The sequence below is a fragment of the Vigna angularis genome, chromosome 1, assembly GCF_016808095.1.
Source record: "Vigna angularis cultivar LongXiaoDou No.4 chromosome 1, ASM1680809v1, whole genome shotgun sequence".
NCBI lineage: Eukaryota > Viridiplantae > Streptophyta > Magnoliopsida > Fabales > Fabaceae > Vigna > Vigna angularis.
The window spans coordinates 8,259,649-8,275,018 of record NC_068970.1 but is presented as its reverse complement, the minus strand read 5'-3'; the positions used below and the strand labels follow the sequence as shown (position 1 = coordinate 8,275,018).

The 15,370-nt window shown below is 31.3% G+C and overlaps 1 protein-coding gene across 1 annotated transcript; it reads right to left on the bottom strand.

Annotated features, from left to right (window-relative positions):
* Positions 1 to 5,148: 5,148 nt before the first annotated feature.
* On the bottom strand, positions 5,149 to 9,214 carry LOC108331505 (protein NEN1). Its single transcript, XM_017566223.2, has 6 exons — positions 8,632 to 9,214; positions 8,373 to 8,530; positions 8,168 to 8,214; positions 8,017 to 8,080; positions 6,103 to 6,830; positions 5,149 to 5,543 (listed from the first exon to the last, which is right to left on the bottom strand). The coding sequence occupies exons 1-6, from the start codon at positions 8,912 to 8,914 to the stop codon at positions 5,309 to 5,311; spliced, it is 1,515 nt and encodes a 504-aa protein (XP_017421712.1). The 5' UTR covers positions 8,915 to 9,214; the 3' UTR covers positions 5,149 to 5,308.
* Positions 9,215 to 15,370: the final 6,156 nt, after the last annotated feature.

The following is a 15,370-nucleotide window of genomic DNA, read 5'->3' as shown; positions in this document are numbered from 1 at the left end:
AAGGAAAGAAATTATGTTACTCAAATGTTTGAAAATAAAACATGTTCATATCATTGTTCTTGGTGAAACTATTTTTAACTTTTAAGTTGCTTAAAAATAGAATTATGCTTTTGTATTGTTTACACTTATCTTTGTTTGTAGTTCAATTTATCTAAGATTCAGCTTATCATTATATACTTTTGCATGCTAGATTCATTTTTTACATCTTAATTTACAAGATCCGGAACTCTTGTTACTTTTTTCTTCTTTTTCAAAACGTTATATATTACGATGGCCTTTGTTTCTTCATCGCCCATACGATTATCATTACCAGGTAAAACCAACAACGTGGAATGAAGAAAGGGGAAGAAAGTGACAAATCAAATATTCGGAGATAATAGAGTGTTGTCACAAATATATTTTGACATTTTGGTGTTAAGTGTTTATTATTGTTATTTTTTTCATCAACCGTGTTTGAAAAATGCGAATACTTTGTTAAATAATTTGTTATAATAATTTGTTAAATACGAACTAGCCAATGTTAAAATAATTAATTTATTTTTAGAATTTCTTTTAAGAAATTGTGAAATTTGAGATAAAAGTCTGGCTTATAAATAAGACCAATTTTACATTCTATATTTTATAAGTTAATTTTATAAAATTAAATTAAGTTTAAAATTTGTTTCTTAATATAATATTATAATTATAATTTGATTTCTTATCTTTTGAAAATCCTAAATTGAGTGAATTTATAATATAAAAATTAATAGAAATTTGACGTTATTGGCGTAACATGCACTTAAAACACATGAAAAGTTTATATTTATTTAAAAGATTTTTCATTTGATTTTATAATATTTAAGAAACTTCTTACCCAATTTTATAGTTGTTTTAATTTTAAAATATTTAAGAAACTTTTATCCAGTTTTATAGCTATTCTTACAAAGTAGATATATATTTGAGATGTGGTTTTCTTTTATTAGTGGTGGTTGAATTCTTAACTTCACTTTAGTAATTGAGTTTTGTTTTATAAGTAGTTAGGGGTTTAGAATGATTTTCAATTATGCACCAGTCTTGCTTAATTATTTACTTGATTTATCTTTAGTTATGTTTAATTATTTTAATCAATTTATATAATTTATATCATGTTACGCACAAATCCTATTTATTTTATTTTATTTTACCTTGAGTAGTTAAGTATTAGTTTTATTTATTTTTTTAATTTAATTTATCTACCATTAAACATTGATTGATCTTGTTTATTTATTATATTTTATTTTCAGTAGTAGTCTTGCTCAATTATTTCTTTTAATTTAATATCGGATAGTATTTATTTATTTCATTTAATTTTTCGCCTGCTTAATTATTTCTTTTAATTTAATTTAACTTAGTCCCACACTAGTTCTATTTATTTATTTAATTCAATTTATCTCCTGTTATATATGTACTAATTAATTATTCTTTTTCAATTTAATTATAATTACACACTAGTCCTATTTATTTACTTCATTCTATTTATCTTATATATGCATTCGTCCTATTTATTTATTTATTTCATTTATCTCTCATTATCCCCTTACTTTTCTATTAACTTATATTTTCATTACTATATTTATTTATAACATTCTAAATCATATATAATTATTTATTTATTTACAGTTCTCGCTTTTGTTCTTATTTTATTTTATTTTGTATTATTTTAAAACATCATATTTTATAACTTTATATATATATAAATATATATATAAATATATATATATATATATATATATTAATTAGTGTTGTCAAAATGGGTTAAAATCCATGAGTCAATTCGATTCACTACGAGTTCAGACCGGGTTGGATTTAAAAAAAATTAAAATTTTGATACAAACAAATTTTTAGTCTAACTCAAAAATTTGGTGTTACAGGTCTTTTTTGTCCGAATTTGTTTTCAGTATTTTTCAATTTATAGGTTTTGAGAGTTTTCTTTTTGCATATATTTTGATGAGGAACTCAAATTTTTGTTTAGATTGAATTACAAATGGATAAGGAAGATGAAATCTTAATGAAATAAGTGGTTGAGATTGAAAAACGTTTAAAAGTTAAATGAAATTAATTGCAACGATTTAACAGATAATTTTAGATAAAAGAAACTTAAAAAATTAATTTTAAACAAAAGGTTTATCGTGTATATTTGTTTTAGATGTCTTAAACCTTTAAGTCGCCTAAAGTGAACTAATCCAACTCACTTGGTTGGGCTCATCGTGGATTGGACTAAAAAAAGGATTAGTTCAACCAGATTTACTTTTGGGTGTTGCTCCCTCCACCACCCCAAGTACTTCTGCACTTCTCCACTATTTTTTTTTATTCCAAATACTTTACACTTTCCCACTATTTTCTTTTATTCCAAAAATACCCTACACGTCCATACTATCCTCAACAATCTTTCTCTTTCTCTCCCTGCATTAATGGAGTATTCATATGGCTTAGATTTAACCTTGATATATTGCAAAATATAAAATTCAGGAAACTTCAATATTAGTGCTTCTACCACTTTCATTTTATAAACTTAAAAGTTAGATGCAAATACAAAATAATAAACATAATAATATTAATAGTAAATAATATATTATTATTATTATATACTAACTTTATAATGACGAAAGAACTAAATAAATTTCAAATCTTTAACAAATAATTTTTCTTTTATATTTTAAGTATTTAATAATATTTTTATATTATTTATCTAATAAATTAAATACTTTATTCAAGTTATTTGAGTCAAACATGTTGGTAAGTTAAAACATAATATAATGTTAAAAATTATAGATATTAAATGTAAAAACAACACACATATATATATATAAACATTTTTCTAGAAATTTAGAACAAAATTTTACCATTTATTAAGTAATTTGAAGAAAAAAAAATATTGAACAGTGAAAATAAGATTGAATCAAGCTTATTTAAGGAAAAGTATAAATAAAATTTTGCAATGTATCACAAGTTTAAATCTGAGCCATGTGAATGTTTCATTAATGTGGAGAGAGAAAGAGAAAGATTGTTGAATATAGTCGGGAGGTGTAGGGTATTTTTGGAATAAAAGAAAATAGTGAGGAGGTGTAGAGTATTTTTGGAATAAAAAAAAATAGTGAGTAGGTGCAGGAGCACTTGGGATGGTGGAAGAAGCAACACCCTTCACTTTTTGGTAAGTAAAAAATTTTGTAATTTGGTTCTACTCACCATGAGTTGGTGATGTGGGTTAGCTTACCTACGAATACTATATTTTTTGCAATTTATATAATAAAAATGAATTAACTCGATTCATTTTTTATAGTAGTAGAATGAAACGTTCACATAATTATCTGAATATTATATAAAGACAGTAATTAAAAATTAGAACACTTTGACAAACAAATAAACGAGTTAAATATGTTTTAATAACTAATCTTTGATGTAAAATTATAACTTTTTTTTTATCTCAAATTTGAATACATTTTAATTCTTAAAATTTAAAAATAAATAAATATAGTTATTTTAACTAAATTGCATTAACATATCAAACACGTTACAAGCTAAAATTTAAATTTATTTTACAACACTTGACATGTTTTTGCTTTTAGTGTAAACCAAAAACATCATTTAACAAACCTAACAAAATTAATATCATTAAATTAAAAAAATATATTAATTCACTTTGAAATTTAGAAACTAAAATATATTAAAATTTAAGAAAATTCCAATTTATGTCCAAATTTAACAACTAAAACCATATTTAATCTTAAATAAATTAAGTATTAAACATTGAAACTATTAAAATATTATTAAATAACACATACCAATATTTAAAAAAGATCTTGTAAATCTATAAAATTAAAATTAATAAATAATTATAATAAAAAATCTTACAAAAGAATAATAATAAAATTAATAGAATGTTATTGTTAATGAGATACGAATCAACTTATTTTTAATTAATCAAATGGTAAACCTATATAATTAAAATTATAAATAATTATAATAAAAAACTTATATAAAAAAATTAATAAAATGTTATTGTTAATGAGCCACCGATGAACTTATTTTAATTTGATTTGAACTCATTTGATATGATCAATTTACTTGAACTCATTTAAACTCATTTAATAAGTTAAGTAAATCAAGATTAATTTAATTCATATTTAAAAAAATTAAAAATTTTCAATCTAACTCAATTTCAATCCTGATGAGTTAGGTTAACTCACATGTTAAAACTCATTTTTAACTCTATTAAATAGTTTTAATAGATTACCCTCGTTGACCTGAGCATGGGTAACATAAGTAGAAGTATAACAAAATGACATTTTTGGAAAATCATAATATATTATGTGATATAACATGTTGATTATGCTGTTTGGTGGAGCTGCTGTAATTGAACAATGTTGTAACTGTGTAATATAATTATATAATATAAAATATTAATAATACAAAAGCTTAATTAGCTTTTAATAAAACTTATTTGATATGGATATTCCGAAAGATGTCAATAATATATATATATATTAAATATCTTTTATGTTTTTAGTGTTATAGTATGATGAAAAAAACAATCTTGTATTTAATATTTGAGGTAACTTAAGAATATTTTGGGTCCATATGCAAACTCAATAATAAATTTTGGATCTACATTGGAAAGATGTAAAAGCTATACCATAGAGTTTTGTTTATTTTGTATATAAACCCGCTTTTTCATATATTTTATAATAAGCTAGACCATTGAAGCTTTGAACTGTTGGTTAGACTCTTACGAGTTTCATCCTTTTTCTCTAATTTTGAGACATTATAAAATCTAACCACAAAAAAAGAATAAAAAATAATTTGTTTTGTCTTCTCACCAGCCATACTTTGTATCTTAAAATTCAAAGGTCCCTGACAGCATGAAAGAGGTAAGGATAAAGATGTAATTTTAAATTTATCTCAGACTTATTTAATAATAAATCAAAGGCCTACGCCTATAAACCACTACCATTTTGAAAAGTAAATTATATTTATTAATAATAAATGTTTTTTTTTAAATTGAAATAATATTAATCATTATTATTGTTTAAAAGAATAGTCATTTACTTTACAAAAGGTTCATTTTTTGAAACAATAATCCCTTATTCTTTTTAGTTATTTCTATTTTTTTGCCACGGGAGAGGATATTCATCCAGTAATTGTAGATGGAATTAAGTAACCAGAAAATTCAAAGGTGTGAATATCAGTTGAACTACAAGCTTGAAATGGAACCACTTTACAGCATAACCAATATTTAATCTATCAACCTTGGCGTGTAATAATTAACCTATACTTAAGTTTAAACTTCCTTCTATTTGCAATGAATGATCAATTTTTTAGCAACTAATTTAATCCCTGCATTCTGCTGATAGTCATAGGGATCTAAAGAGAAGAAGGCATCAACAAATGTCCCAGGCATGAACAAGGAACCAAGTTCTGCAGCATCAAACTTACTGAAGAGAAGTCTTTGCACTGCTCCAGAAGACTCTTTCTGATATATTTCTGTGGCATAAATGGCAATGTCTGCGACTACAGCTGTAGGTATGCTGTAAAATAAATGTTACAGAAATCAGATAAATTCTAATTGAGAGTAATACTAATTGTTTGGCAATTAGGATCATCAAAGCAAAAGATTTGGATAAAAAAATTCTCTGTTCACAGTTGATGGTATTCTCGAAGTTACCCCTATTTCATGATTTTAACAACTTAATGTCATCCCTTCATTATCAGTATATAAACCATAAAAACAAATGGGCTCCCCAGTACATAAGGTTCCCACCAAGTGGAATCTAGGGAAAGCAGATGTACACAGGCTTACCCTGGCAAACAGGGAAGTTGCTTCCAAGGTTTGAACCCATGACCCCAGTCGCCAGGTTACATCGCTGTAACCTTCCAGTTGCGCCAGGGTTCACTCTCAGCACAAAAATAATAAAAGCATAATCTAATGATTTTAAAAAACCAGGAAAATGGACACAGACCCCATCTGACACGGTGGTCATGTTAAACTGAATGCCCGGTTTTGAGATTAGAGTTTTCCACCATTTTACATGTGAAGTGAGGCAGTCATTAATGTTGATAAAATAAAATAACAAGTCAAGAACTTACTGCAATCTGACAGTAGGATAGTTGAAGAAACCTTCTTTCCTGATGACAACAGGCCTCCAATCAGAGCTGCTGCCAGAATCTACCGTTAACTTCTTAGCAACGTCGTCACATGCATCAAGAACATTACATAGACTTGGAGATGAATCAACCACAAAACTCAATCGTGGCCGGCCAGCATTATCAAAAAACTTCGTGCTTATTCCAAACCGCACTTTCAAATCAGTACAATAAAGTTGGAATGGGAAACCTTCATGCAGCAATTCTATCCTTTGACTGCCTTGAAAAGATGGAACAAGAGATGCATCAATAGAAGGGACACATATTCTATCAGGTTCAAAAACAAGAATAGAGCTGCTGCTAGGCTGAAACACAGAAGACGAGGAAGCCAAATCAGGTGACTCTTGCATGGGTTTTTCCACCGTGGAAACATCTGACTTAATGGGTTCTCTATTTATTTCTTCCTCCGGAGTACTCAAATTAAAAGGATCCGATTGAACTATATTAGGATCTGCATTATTAAGGGCATCCCCTTTTGGGCCGCTCATTGCTAAAGAAATTATAGGATGACTTTTGTCTTTGGATTCAACAGCAGGAGATGATAATACAGAAACCCCATTAATGTTTAATAAGCCCCCCTGTGATGGAGATTTCCCATTACTGCGGCTTCTTGTCGTAGTCTTTGGTGAAACCCAACTGTTTGCAGTGAATATATCCGGGAGACTTGACTCCTGTAAGGACAGAGAGTATCATTAGTTTTATGAGCATAGTTGTCAATCACTGCTGCAAAATACATCACATATAATACAAAAGATTATATAGAATAAGAAAAAAATATTTCCTAAAACGCCTTCTTGATTCAGAGGCATTGCTAGTATTAAGGTTCCTCAATCAAACATTTTCTAAGGATATATCCATTGCAAGAGTCATACTCAGGACTATACGTTTAAGACTTGTATCTCATAAGAACTTCCTATTGGAGTATGCTGTCATGGTATAAAATTTACGATCCTTTGTTTTAAATTAAACCCCGGATCATAAAAATATAAAAACATTTAAACTTGCTGAAAATATAACAAAAATATTAATCAAAATGTGAGTCTTACTTGTATTGGAATAAAAGTTGCAAGTTCATAAGAGTGATGTAGCACAGTGAAGCCCGCAAAAAGTAAATTAAAAGCTCATGTAATGCCTCTTACAATGGAAATGACCAAGTAATCTACTGAAGCTACACGGTAAAACCTGATTCCACCCACATGTAGGGCACGTGTAGGATAATCTTGCCTATGTAAATTGTAGACTAATGATAGATTATATATACCCCCGTTTCCAAACAGAGACAGCATGAATATTTTACTGAATGTGACTAAGTGATGTGTATGATTTTTTTGTGGAGAACGTACAGTGATTCAACCTTAAAAAACACAAACAGGAGAATGTTCTATTGATGTCAAGTAGCAAGTTAGAGATAAATTATTCAAAGCCAGAAAATGCATCCAGGTTTTTAAAGAATTATAATTTAAGAATTAGACAAGAAAAAACCAAGGCAAAGAATCATCACGGGTAAACTAAGGAAAAAAAATAACATGGTCAAAATGTGCAAACCCATGCTAGCCAAGTTCTATTAGCATCACCAACTCCAAAAAAATGTCACAAGACCAAAATGATAAAAAATGCTACTATATTATTCTAACAACGTGCTTTAAGCCAAGAGACTCAAGTATCCAAAAGTATTTTCTCGATGACATCAATCAGAGAGCTGATGAACTGAACTGATGTCAAGTTAAGAAATAATTCAGTTCTTCCTTCTTTATGTAGATATGAAAAACCTTAACCATAATAAAAGTTGTTGTTACATCAACAACTGAGCTGTGTTGCCAAACGAAAGAAAAAAAAAGACTTTGAATTGCAAATTACCAAGAATAGAACGGTTGCACAGTATTTAAGGACTTCAAGATTCATCCGAACATCATCTAAGCTCCTGCACTCCAGAAACAGCAGATATCAGAAAAGATAAACTGAATACATTGTGAAGGTGGCATACGACAAAATTGCATTAGCATGTTACCTATGTGTCTGGCGTCCAAGTCCAAAATAAGTAGCAAGAGTAGCCATCTGCGTGTGACGTAAAAGGTAAAAACATTATTATGACATGGTAGAGCGCAAAGAAGCCAACTGAAATAGCAAATTTAAGTAGTAGAGCGCAAAGAAAGAAATGCATGGAAAGAACAATGACATGCTATCATTATTATGATTTACAAATTATATAATACCTTCATGTCACCAGCTCTTCTTCCAAACTTCTGAGTCAACAAAACTAGAGAGTCAATGGTTCCCTTAGGTTCAGGTGGCGGCTGATTAATCTCAGCAAAAGCATCTCTAATCCGAACACAGTCAAACCTTATGATATTATGACCCGCCCAAATCCTCCCTACACAAAATTCACCACTCACAAACATCAAAACGTAACCATACACCTTTTTTTCCTAAAAGGAAACTATTTTAGGAGAGAGGCGAACAAACAGAACATACCGTGAAGAAGGTCGTAGACGAGGTGAGCAATGTCGGCAAAAGTCGGCGCGGCGGCGACGGCGTCGGCGGTGATGCCATTGCAGCGCTGGGACAAGGGGGAGATGACGGAGAGAACAGGGGGTCGGATGAGGGTGGAGTAGTTGCGGAGCTCCGTGAGCGTCTTGGGGCAAACCAAAATGGCTCCGAATTCGAGAATGGCAAAACCCTGACCTGTTCGAGTGGGGACGCTGGTCTCCACATCGAAGAACACAATCTCTGATCGGTCTTCAGCGGTAGAACCCATTAACAGAATTCAACCGAACAGTGTTGTGTTGTAATTTGTAAGGAGAATTCAGAATTTTTGTTTGATTGAAGTGAAGATGAGGGTATATAGTGATTGGGCTGGCAAAGGCCCGTGATTTGAAGTTATTACTAACCCAACCATGAGGTTGAATGGCGGTGCAGTCTTGGAATATCTTTTCCTGCACAGTAAACCAAAACACCAAGGAATTAACAGTTAGTGGATATGCTTTGCTTCTTCCAATAATTTTCTGGAACCAATCATCTTTTCGCTCATATCACATTGCCTTGGAACATGATATGGACTTCTGGGAAGAATCGCATCCTAAAATTATGTAACAAACCATAATGTTTTATTTTTAACGAGTTGTTTTATTTTGGGCAAAATATGTTTTTTTTTATTTTATTTTTCGCTAAATTGGAAATAATTTTTTTTTAAATTTTGATTTAATTTAGTCTAATTTTAGAAATATGTTTAAATCATTTTTGTTAAGTTCATTAACGTTTCAATCAGAGTACAAAAGTATTAAACTATGTATATATGTGTTTACATTTTTATAACATATATAATTCAAAGTTTTTCATGTCTTTTTATGAGAAAAATTAATGTGTTGACAATTTATAGTTAATTTGATTTTTATTCATAAAGAACAATATAAATGGTTTACTGTTTTACTTTTTTATTTTTGTTTATATTTTTTATAATGGATATAATTTGATTATGTTTATTGAAGTGTAATTTTTTATCATAAGTTTGGTATAGTCTTCATGTTTTGTATTATTTTATTTCATTCTATCTTTTATGACAAATGATCGATGGACTTAGAATTATCATGTTAAAATGTCTTATCATCAATAACATCGAGATAGAGGTTTACATTGTTACACCTATAATGGATCTCATCTAAAGAGATATCTACATCAACCTAAGGGACTTGTGAGGTGTTTCAACTATAAAGGAGATGAACATATTTTTAAAGATTATCCAAATAACAAAGGAGTGACTAGAGGTACAAGGCCACAACCTCAACAATCATTACAACAGAAGAGAAATAAAAGATATTTTCCATAGGCAGTTGGAAGAGTTTACACTATGTCAGGAGAGGAAGACGTCATATCAAATAACCTTGGTTTTAGTATGGATGCTACATTTGGAAAAGATCTAAAAGTTCTTTTTTTATTTTGAGCGACACATTCTTTTGTGTCAAGTGTCTGTGTGGAGTTAAGTCTACTAGCTAAAGAGACACAGTTTGGTCTAGTGGTAACAACTCAGCCTCTAGTTAGGTGTCAACCTCAAGAGTATGTGTTAGGTATCCAATGATTATACAGGGACGCAAGTATAAGGTAAATCTTATTTGTTTGTCTTTATAATAATTACATGTAATTGTAGGAGTGGATTAGTTATCTACCAATTACATTCTAATTGATTTCAATCTAAAGAAGGTGGTGTTTCTTGAGTAATCACCAACAGTCCAATAGTTATGAAAGGAAATTAAGGAAGAAGCTTCATGTTTTTATGATATTAACGCATGTGAAAACAAAGGAGAAAGAGTTTAAAATAGATATATTAATGGTGAGAGAGTTCATAGATGTGTTTTCTGATGAGATATCAGGATTACCCCCTAAGAGATAAGTTGAGTTTTTTTATTGATCTGATGCTTGGGACAAGGCCAATATCAATAACTTATAGAATGACTCCAACAAAATTAGTTGAGCTAAAGAAGCAGATAAAAGAATTATTGGAAAAATAGTTCATAAGGCTAAGGGTGTCATCATGGGGAGCGTCGATGTTGCTTGTAAAGAAGAAAGATAAAAGTTCTAGGTTATGTATGGATTACAAGCAACTCAATAAGCTAAATGTTAATAATAAATACTCGCTTCCAATAATATATGATTTGTTAGACCAACTATATAGGGTTATGGTTTTTTCTAAGATTGATTCGAAGTATCGTCAAATATTAATAAAGGTAGAAGATGTGTATAAGACAACTTTCAAGTTTAAATATGGTCATTATGAATATGTAATTATGTCATTTAGAACAAATGCTCCTACTTGTTTATATGAATAGGATTTCCAGACCCTTTTTTTATATAAGTTTGTCATTGTCTTTATAAATGATATATTTATTCAAAAACTCAAGTGAACATGAGGAACATATAAGAACAATGCTTGGAATATTGAGAGAAAAACGATTGTATGCTAAGTTATAAAAAATGTGAATTTTGGAAAAAGAAATTGTAATTCCTTGGACATCTCATATCAACTAAAGGCGTCTCAGTGGATCCTACCAAGATTGAGGCGATGCTTGAATGGGAATGTGTGAAGTTTTATGAGTTTGATAAGTTACTACCAAAGATTTATAAAGGGGTTATCTAAGATAGTTTATAAATACATGAGTGGAAGTGACACATCGTAACCATATATTCAAATTTTCTTCTTCTTAATGCTCAAAAGAATAAAATGTCTGGAAAATGGATCTTCAATTATGATGAAGATTCTAACTTCTTGTCATTAAAGGATAATTTGTCTTTTAACTCTAGGGGTCTTTTATCTGGGTTCTTTGAATGTTAATGTTGACTCTAGTGGACAAGAAAATGTTTCTCTTGAGCTATTAGAGAAATTCAATCGTTTGCCTATCTTTTGTAGTAAAATTGCTGACAGAATCACGAACAGAATTTCCTGAGGCGTGTAGAGTCACTGTCCTTAAGGACTTATCCGCGGTGTATTGCGCAAGTCCCCCAGGATACAACAGGAACTTCCCAGAATATATCTGAGGATCTCATAACTAGCAAGAAACTCTATAAGTATATACCCAGGATAGGTTTAGGAAAGAAAAATGAGATTAAGAAGAGAAGATTGATTTTTTTGATGATCTTGAAATGGGAAAATTGATCTCTATTTATAGAGCTAAAATATTTTAACGTTGGAATTGGAAAAGGAACGTTGCATATCGTTGCCAAAAGGAACGTTGCTCTCAACGTTGCAAAACTTTCTTTTGCAATAAAGTAATATTATTACAATAATCCCCCACATATTGCAAAAGAAAGTTAAAAGAAAATGTCTTTGATCCAAACAGTTATGTCTCAAAAGTGATTTCTCATTTGCAGGTAATCCTTTTTCAAAAGAAAGATATGTCATCTTTGTGTAGACTTGGAAAATGATTGTATATAAAGCAATAGCGCAAATCTTTGTTCTGATGGATAATCAAAGATTGAAAGTAAGATAAAAGTATTTATATCCTGGGTCTTATAAGATGTAATGCATCAGAGCTGGTATAGCAAGCTATATGAACCAGTCTTAGATCGAGAAACTTAACACACAATGTAATTGGTATAGCAAGCTATATGAACCAAAGACACTTGACGTGTGTTAGAGGTTTATCAATCACAGTACACCCCCACAATTCTTGTTGTTATCGCTGTGTTGCGCTAGTTAGGCCATGCGCGTGCCCGGTATTCATGAGTGCTCTAGAGATCATGCCAAGATCTCATACAAGCGGCCTCACTTGACACTCATATAGGTGATTTCATCAAGTGTATGCTGCAAGTCATACACTACCCGTAAGGGATATGAAGATCATTAAAAACTTTGATTAATTACAAAGTTTAACCTCTCAATAATGCAGTCTCTAGCACTTTACACACACACACCATAGGAAGGGACATAATTGATTGAAATCAATTTAGTGCTATCAGAACTAACAAGTGACTTGTTTTTACCCATGTGAACCTTATTCATGGGATCTCCAATCACAAAGGTTGGGTTACCATCACTTGTTTGTTTGTCAGTGGATTAAGTCCCATTCCCCTCGATGTTTCTAAGATCATATTTCTTCCCAAGGGTTTTGTCAGAGGGTCTGCTAGATTCCTTTCTGACTTCACATAGTCAATGGAAATAGTTCCACTCTTTAGCAGCTGCTTTACCAAATTGTGTCTCAATTGGATATGTCTATTCTTTCCATTGTAATTCTTGTTTTTAGCTATAGCTATTGCCGATTGGCAATCACAGTGTATAGATACCGATGGGGTTGGTTTCATTCCTAATGGAATGTTCGCTAAGAAGTTTTTCAACCACTCAGCCTCACTACCAGCCATCTCAAGGGCGACAAACTCAGATTCCATTGTTGATCTTGCAATAATAGTTTGTCTGGCTGATCTCCATGTAATCACACCACCCCCAAGTGTGAATACATAACCACTAGTGGATTTTGTCTCATCTGAATCAGAGATCCAATTAGCATCACTATATCCTTCTAGTACAACGGGAAATCCACTATATTCAATGGCATAATCCATTGAACCTCTTAAGTATCTCATAAGCCTAGAAAGTGCATCCCAATGTTCTTGATTTGGACATTGAGTGTACCTACTCAGTCTACCTACTGCATAAGCAATATCAGGTCTAGAAAAGCTCATCAAGTGTAGTAAGCTCCCAATTATCTGGGCATACTGAGTCTGAGATAATGATTCTCCTCTATTTTTCATTAATTTAAAGTTAGCATCATAAGGGGTACTTACGGGTTTGAAATCATAATACCCAAACTTCTTAAGAAGTTTTTCAATGTATTGTTCCTGGGATAGTAATATACTATCTCCCTTCCTTATGATTTTAACACCTAAAATTACATTGGCTTCACCCATGTCTTTCATTTCAAAGTTCGATCCTAGAAATAATTTAGTTCTACTAACAATGTCATTGCATGTACCAAAAATTAACATGTCATCCACATACAAACATATAATGACGCAATCACCATTTTCAAATTTAGAGTACACACATTTATCAACATTATTAGGTGAAAAACCATCACATAGCAATACATTATCTAGTTTTTCATGCCACTGTTTTGGTGCTTGTTTCAACCCATACAAAGATTTTAAAAGTTTACATACCTTATTCTCTTGACCAGGTACAACACACCCTTCAGGTTGAGTCATATAAATTTCCTCCTCTAAATCACCATTCAAAAAGGTAGTTTTAACATCCATCTGATGTATCACTAGCTTATGGATAGCTGCTAGGGCTAACAAAACTCGAATAGAGGAAATCCTAGTCACTGAAGCAAAAGTATCAAAGTAATCTATGTTGGGTTTTTGAGTAAAACCTTTTGCTACTAATCTTGCCTTATACTTCTCTATGGATCCATCAGGATGATACTTTTTCTTAAAGATCCACTTACAACCAATGGGTTTTGCTCCTTTAGGCAAATCTACTAAGGTCCAAGTATTATTTTTCTGAATTGATTCAATTTCAATCCTAATGGCCTTATCCCACTGTTTTGCATCAGGAGCACTAATGGCTTCTACAAAGTTACATGGATCATTGTCAACAAGATAAGTAGAAGAAGATGATTCATTAATATTTTCAGAAACATTTAGAATGAAGAGTCCTTGATCACAATATCCCTTCCCCACAAAAACATTATTTTTTGTCATAATGATCTTGTCAGACTCAAAAGTCACTTTAACCCCCACTTTTCCCAGTAGTGATACAGAGATTAAATTAACTCTGATTGATGGCACATGTAGCACATCACTCAAGGCCAGAGTCTTTCTAGATGTGAGTTTGAGAAGAACTTTTCCTTTTCCCAGAACAGGAGTGGTCCTGGAATCACCGAGGTAGACGTGTTCTTCTCCGTCCCCTACACTAGTGTAAGAGGTAAAATCACTTCTGTTTGCACAGATATGCCTGGTAGCACCTGAGTCTACCACCCACTTGCTCACATTGGTCATCAGATTTACTTGAGAAATGACCGCAGCAATAATGTCATCTCCTTCGACTATATTAGCCTTAGGAGGATTGTCGTTTCTTACTCTGCGCCTGCACTGCGGTGCATGATGGCCTGACTTCCCACATACGAAGCAATTTCCTTTCTTTTTAAAGTTGGGTTTAGATTCATGGGGACGAGATTTAAGAAAATTATTTTTCCTTTTGTGATCAGGTTTGTATTCGTACCTTTTTGGAGCAGGTTTTCCTTCTACCATATTTGCTTTCGCAGATAAAGCTTTGGCCCTTGTAGTAGCAGACTCCTTCCTGTTGGTATCTTCAATTATTATGTGCGTAATAAGTTCTGGTAGAGACATTTGCTTGTGCCTGTGTTTCAACTGTTGTTTGTAATCTGTCCAGGATGGCGGCAATTTCTCGATCAGTAGTTCTGAAACGAATTCATCCGGTAGTAGAATGTTTTATGCTTTGATGTCTTCGAGCAACTTGTGGTATTCGTTGATTTGAGTTTTTATGTCCTTGTCTTCAATCATTTCCCAACGATAATAATTTCCTATGACGAATCTTTGTCTGACGACATCTTTGGCAGTGTATTTGAGAATCAACGAGTCCCAAATGTCCTTTGCTTCCTTGTAGGAACAGTACACATCGAACAAATCATTAGAAAGTGCACTAAGCAGAGTGTGTCGACATACCTTATTCGCGTAAGTCCACTCTTCAACTAGTTTTGAGTTT